At 49.5% G+C, this 5,959-nt stretch overlaps 2 protein-coding genes across 2 annotated transcripts, besides 7 other annotated features; both read right to left on the bottom strand.

Annotated features, from left to right (window-relative positions):
• The first annotated feature begins 12 nt into the window (after positions 1 to 12).
• Positions 13 to 31: a microsatellite.
• Positions 32 to 114: 83 nt separating this feature from the next.
• Positions 115 to 136: a microsatellite.
• A 392-nt stretch (positions 137 to 528) lies between these two features.
• On the bottom strand, positions 529 to 1,536 carry Tco025E_06099 (mitochondrial carrier protein; the record flags this gene model as incomplete). The annotated part of the gene is made up of 1 exon (XM_029372988.1): positions 529 to 1,536. The coding sequence occupies one exon, from the start codon at positions 1,534 to 1,536 to the stop codon at positions 529 to 531; it is 1,008 nt and encodes a 335-aa protein (XP_029226881.1).
• A 337-nt stretch (positions 1,537 to 1,873) lies between these two features.
• Positions 1,874 to 1,924: a microsatellite.
• Positions 1,923 to 1,979: a microsatellite.
• Positions 1,980 to 2,164: 185 nt separating this feature from the next.
• Positions 2,165 to 5,266, bottom strand: Tco025E_06100 (putative exportin 1; the record flags this gene model as incomplete). The annotated part of the gene is made up of 1 exon (XM_029372989.1): positions 2,165 to 5,266. The coding sequence occupies one exon, from the start codon at positions 5,264 to 5,266 to the stop codon at positions 2,165 to 2,167; it is 3,102 nt and encodes a 1,033-aa protein (XP_029226882.1).
• Positions 5,267 to 5,496: 230 nt separating this feature from the next.
• Positions 5,497 to 5,513: a microsatellite.
• Positions 5,514 to 5,582: 69 nt separating this feature from the next.
• Positions 5,583 to 5,606: a microsatellite.
• Positions 5,607 to 5,816: 210 nt separating this feature from the next.
• Positions 5,817 to 5,849: a microsatellite.
• The last annotated feature ends 110 nt before the right edge of the window (positions 5,850 to 5,959 follow it).

Here is a 5,959-nt window from a genome sequence, read left to right on the forward strand (position 1 = left end):
GTGTGTGTGTGTGGGGGGGGGGGGGGGGAGGAGCATTGACAATAATGAAGGAAAGTAAAAAAAGAATAAAAATATAAGTACGCCGTCGTTTTTTTTTTTCTTCTCTCTCTCCAGGTGTGTGTGTGTGTGTGTCTGTCCCCCCCCCCCTCGTCTCCACAGCGCCCTTCCAGAGGCGTCAAGTACGGCTCAAAAACCGGAGGCAAAATAAAAAAGGGGTTCTTCCGGGAGTGCGGTACGTCTACCACACCGCTTGAATTAACGCCGACCAGCAGCTGTTTGTTGGTTCTTTTTTTTCACCCCGTTTTCTCTTTTCCGTTAGCTTGCAGGCACTGCAGGAAGCACGCACAGCCAACAAAATACACACAAGTAAGAAGAAACCCAACCAAACTTTGGGCGGGAGAGAGGCACCTGCAGACGCAAAAAAAAAAAAACGGTACTTTCTGAAGGCAAACAATTAACCTCATTTCCACTTTCTTCTACTCGTCTTTACGAAACAAACGAACAAACAAACCACAGTGGGGTGTCTTCTCATAGGTACGCATCGAGAACCCCTAATGCCCTTTCGTACAACAAGTAATGCGTGACTCCACGCGGGAGCGAGTGAAGCAACGAGGAGTTCAAGCCCCGAAACATGCCGCGTACTCCCTCACGCTTCAAGGTAAGAAGGACGGAGCGGCGGACGTTGGTGTATTTGACCTCGCCCAGGTTCCAGCGTTGATCCTGCAGGCGAACCTTCAGAAACATGATGGGGTGCGACAACAACACCAAGATCAGCTTTGTTAGGGTGGAGCACACAAGTGTCTCAGGGACGCTCAAATCTCCCCCTTTTGCCGCCTGCCGCGAACGGGCTTGCAGCGTAATTCCCTTGAAGAAGTCGTACATGGGGTAGTTAAGTGCGTTGGGGAGGACAAGCGTCATTTGCAGCGACACCCCGCGCCACAGTGAGCGAAATCCAGTGGTTCTCACCACTTGGCGGAATCCACTTCGAAATGTGACGTACTTTCTCGACTGCGTTGCATCCTCAATCTGCATCCGCGTCTTTATTAACCAAATCGGTGACGTGAGAACAGTTGAGAATAGACTTGCCAGAAAGGAAATTCCAGCCCGGCCTAAAAAAGAGGACACATCTGCCGAACAACAAAGCGAGCGGTAGGTGTACATGTATATTCCCCAGGCGGTCACAGAGCCTAAGACAGCCACGTGGCAACCACGGAATAAAGCACGTGGCCCCTCCTCACGGTATATAGTGGCCAACGCCCTTCTGATGGAGTGATACGTCTGTCCATTGTGCTGTCGCTGAACCGTGCCGTCCTGCGACATGAATCGCACTCGAAGCATATCGAATGGATAAAAGATAAGCGTACTAGCGGCAGATGCCATTTGTGTGGATACTGTATGAGAGAGAGGAGAAGACTGCAAATCCGTTTTCCCGCTTCTCCCAGAGTCACTGGAAACAGCAACAGTGGCGGCGGTGGCGGTGGTCACATTCTGGATTGGGCTGCTAGCGTGTGAGCCATTTCGATACGCGGTGGACATCTGCCGCGAAGAAGCGGCGGCAGAGAGTACCTCTAACTACACCGCTAAAGACGACACCCTCGCAATAACAGCACAAGAAAAAAAGAGAAAAAGAAAGGAAGAATAGGCAAAGAAAAAAAAGTGACAAAAAAAAAAGACGCAGTTCATACCAACTCATTCTATACTGATATGTGTGTATGCACGCACATATTACGTATTTGTGTGTGTGGATGCCTGTGTGCGTGCATGGCGGTGCCGCAGAACGCATGGGAAGCACCACGGCGTTGTAAAACCGCACCACCAGAAAACGAACATAAGGCCAACTTTTCTTTATTTTGTTGCATGAAGTTCTGTTTCCTTTTTCTACTTGTGTTTTTGCTGTTGTTGTTTGTTTTTTTTTTTACTTTTTCTCCCTTCTTCTTTCGCTTGCGCTTCTCCTTTCTCCCTCACTTTCACCCACTTTCGCCTCCCCCATTCGATGGTTTGCATGCGTGTGTGCCAAGTCCCAGTAGCCGCGACGGCCCTGATCCGCTTCAAGACACGGCGAAAAGAACAAGTCTTCGCCGCCGCCAGTCGTCTTCGTCGTTACCACGGAAGTCGTGAGGGAGAGGGGGAAAAAAAGGCGACACCGTCCGTCGCCCACGGCGGCTCAACCAGAGGATGCCGAGAACTCTCCAGCCGGACCAGTCAAGAGGGCTGCAAAGCCCGGGATGGTTTCCTCCCGTAGGCGTCGTTCCTCCTCCATCTGCAGCCTGTTTTCCTCCTCCGCGCCCCACACCTGCACCTCGATGAGAAAATCGGCAAACCGACGGCGAAACTCCGCCTCGTCACGGTAAGATTCATAGGCTGAGGTCACGAACTCTGTTATGAGCGTCGGTGTGAGGGTGGGGATAATTGAAAGGTTTTCAAGCAGGAACTCCTGCACTGCACAACGGCCAAGCACTGGCGTCTGCGGAGGAAATATATCAGACACACTGAAAAGTTTGATAAGGATACTGCAATGCAAGTTGAAACCCGCAGCATGAAGAGAATCCATGGCCGCCACGAGTACTTCTACAAATATTTGATGCATGAAGGTGGTGAAGAAGTCCCCCATAAGTTTGGATTTGATAACATTCCCAAGAAAGGCATCCAAGGCCAGGAGCCCAGTTTCCATCGTCGCAAAATCCGTGTGTTTAATGACCCACAGCATGCCAGTGATGACATCCTCCTTTGTTGAGGCGTAGCTCAAAAATGCATCAAAGCAGTGTTTATTCAACGCCTGAAGGAGCTTAAAGAGATTCACACGGAACTCAGGGAAATCCTCCGTGTTTCTGCAGATCATTGCCACTGTGGTGTCAAATGTATGATCGAGAATGGCCGCGCAGTCTCCACTGAGGCGATCGGCCAACTTATTCACACACGCAGTCACCAGCGCCATCGCCCCAGGCTCCTTTGCTTCCGGCACCGAGTCCCGATAGTCCTCCAAGACCACAGTCAAGATGCTTGGCATACAATTTGCCGCTACAAAGTCGCGCGCTTCCGTGTTATCTACAAAGCGTTCAAAAATACGAAGTATCTCCTTCTTTGCCAGTCGCAAATACCGTGCATCCTGTTGCAGCATAGAAGCGGGCCCACCTTCGGCCACGAAGGCGCTCTGTGCGGCGAAGAATGCGCGGTAGAACCCATGGAGGTCCCAAATGATGATTCCCATTTCATTGATAAATGTTGTGCCACACGTGGAGGCAACGCTGCTGTACACGCGTAAGAGATGAATCAGTTCCATCATAATTGAGGAATCACGACAAAATAACGCCCCTTCAGCTGCTGCCCTTTCCGTTATTGCCTTAAAATTAATGTTAACATCCTGTAGGAATAGCTCCAAAAGAGCCGCCTGCCTGTCGGGGGAGTCATTCTTAATCATATACCCAGCCGCGGCAAAGCAGGTCTGTATCTGTTGCGGTTGTAGCATCGAGGTGACGTCGGTCCACCGCTCTGCAAGTTCGTCTGCTAGAGATTGTTTTCGGTTGTCCAGGGAAACAAACTGATCCGGCACCTGCGAGGCTATCTTGAGGAGTGTGTCGACCGCCATTTCCTGCACCCCAGGAAACATCTCCTTCATGAATTCAATAATCTTGCGAACAACCGTTCTCAGAAAGTTGGGATGCGTGCGAAGGAAACGTGGATAGCGTCCTACAACAAACATAATGTTACTGGCGATGACAGCGCGATTCTCCTTCCCTTGCATTTCCTTGCAAAGATCAAGCAGTCCACGGATAATCACTACAAAAAGCGTGGACTCGTGTGCGGCCGGTAGCGCCATAGAGACCGCCCCCACAGCCCAGGACAACGTGCTGCAGTTGTGCCAGCTCCACTCACTGCGATCCAGTTGCTTTTGCATCAGCCCTGTCATGATCTGTTGTGTGTCGTGCGGGTCAATATTAGTGAGAAACACTAATGTTTCCCGCATTAAGTTGTACAGCTGCAGCCCCTCCACATCTGTCATGTGTTCACGACGCAGTTCACCCTCGTCCTCCACAATAATGACTTCCTCTGGTTTGGCCATCTTTTTAATAAGCACAAATCGCACGTTACTGAGTATGCCGGAGAGTTTCTTATGCAGTGGCGTGAGTGAGGGACTCCGTAGCAGTTTTTCACCAAGCCACCACCAGTACTCTATGCAAGACTTGAAGAGTTCCTTGTTATCAATGTGGCTCATCCCCACCAGCATTTGGTGGGTGGAGAGTAACAAAATATCATCGTATATGATTAGCTGCGAATACCGCTTTAAAAAGGCAATTAGGAGGATGTTCACGTCGCTTATAAACCTGCAGTCCGCATCGGACCCCATTTCATACATCTGCACGACTCGAGCCTCCACGGACGAATGGGAGGTTGGAAGAGCGTTTATGATGTTATTAAATGCTGTGCGAAACACACGAACCGTTATCTGTGCCTGCGCGTCCCCCACCGCACCGTCGTCTGTGCCTATGGAACAAATCACAGAAAGGCAGCGCACTGCCACGGGGGCCACGGAGGCCTCCCCAACAACCAGGCTGGCAATGTACATGAGAACTTCCTCGTTAAACACCAGTGTTGGTTCCATCCACGCCAGATACTTTTCCATGCATTCCAAATCCGTCTTCAGCAACGCCTGATCTGCTGTTCCGAGCACGGATAGACACAGCTGCAAAATCAGGCGAAAGTCGCTTTTCAAAGCCTCCTTCTTTCGTTTGATCCACCGTGACGTCAGGGTCTTTTCACCAAACTCAAAGATATCCTCCCCGACAAGGCGCAGTAAGTTTAAATTATTTTCTACAAGTGGCTCAGTTGGACCCGCGCTAGAACAAATGTCGTGAATAAAGCTGGGCCACCGCACCGGCCATTCCCGCTTTGCAATGCTGACCAATGTACCGTTTATCTTGGTGAGGAGAGTCTTGCAACTACGAAGCTGACTGAAACTCTTGCATTCAGCGACGATTAAGTTTATCACGAAGCTACGAAGCTCCTCCTTCTGCTCACTTGTAAAGGTGTTCCACTGGTGCAGGATGGTGTCATCCAGGACCTGCAAGGCAAAAAAGCGTGTGGTGGAGTTCTGTGACTTTGTCAGTAGCGTCCCAACCTGAAGGAAGGCGTCAGGCCTCTCCTTGAAGGAGGTGAGCACCTCCTGCGCCTTCATGATCTCCTGCGGTGAACCGCTTGAGAGGTACTGCACCACCCGGTCAAACTCCTGCACATCCACGGGCCTACTAGTGTCCAAGATGGACTCCATTAGCTTCTCTGCTTGCACTTGCCCAGCAAAAAAAAAAAAAGACAAACACAAACGACAATATTAACGTATGGCAGAGACAACACCCACTTTGAACTCCGCCATCTCTCTGCGTCTACCATAACCACATCGCACACGGCGTTGAACTCAAGCAGAAACACCCTGAAGGCAGTCGTAGGGAAGGCAAGAAGCAACTTCCCCCTCAAAGGTGCCCTGTAGAGTAAGTGCGATTTACACACACACACACACATGTGTGTGTGAATATGTATTGGCTTATATTGTAACTGCATTGAGCAAATCGTTGAATGATGCACTTGACATATATGTATCTATATATGTATATGTGATGCATCAACCTACATGATAAACATAGAAAAATGAGCTTCAGTTGCCTGCTCGGTTGAGGCCCCTTCGTTCCCCACCCACAACTGCAAGAACGCTGATCCATTTTTTTTTTAGCAGGCTCTTTTACACACGCAGCATAACAGAGGCTGCCAATGCATGCAACCACCTTAAAAGGAGGCAGGAGCTAGAAGCTACTTCATAACGAAGAAATAACAATAACAACAACAACAACAAAAAAAACTTCTTCATTTGAGATAACTTTAGCGTAAGTAACTTTCAGTTTTTTTTTATTTTCCTTATACCTCCTCTCTGTTTCATTCCTTTTTTCCTCGCGTTTTTCCAGTTTCCTTT

This window comes from Trypanosoma conorhini (genome assembly GCF_003719485.1).
Source record: "Trypanosoma conorhini strain 025E chromosome Unknown Tco_14.4_contig_00392, whole genome shotgun sequence".
Classification (NCBI taxonomy): Eukaryota; Euglenozoa; class Kinetoplastea; order Trypanosomatida; family Trypanosomatidae; genus Trypanosoma; species Trypanosoma conorhini.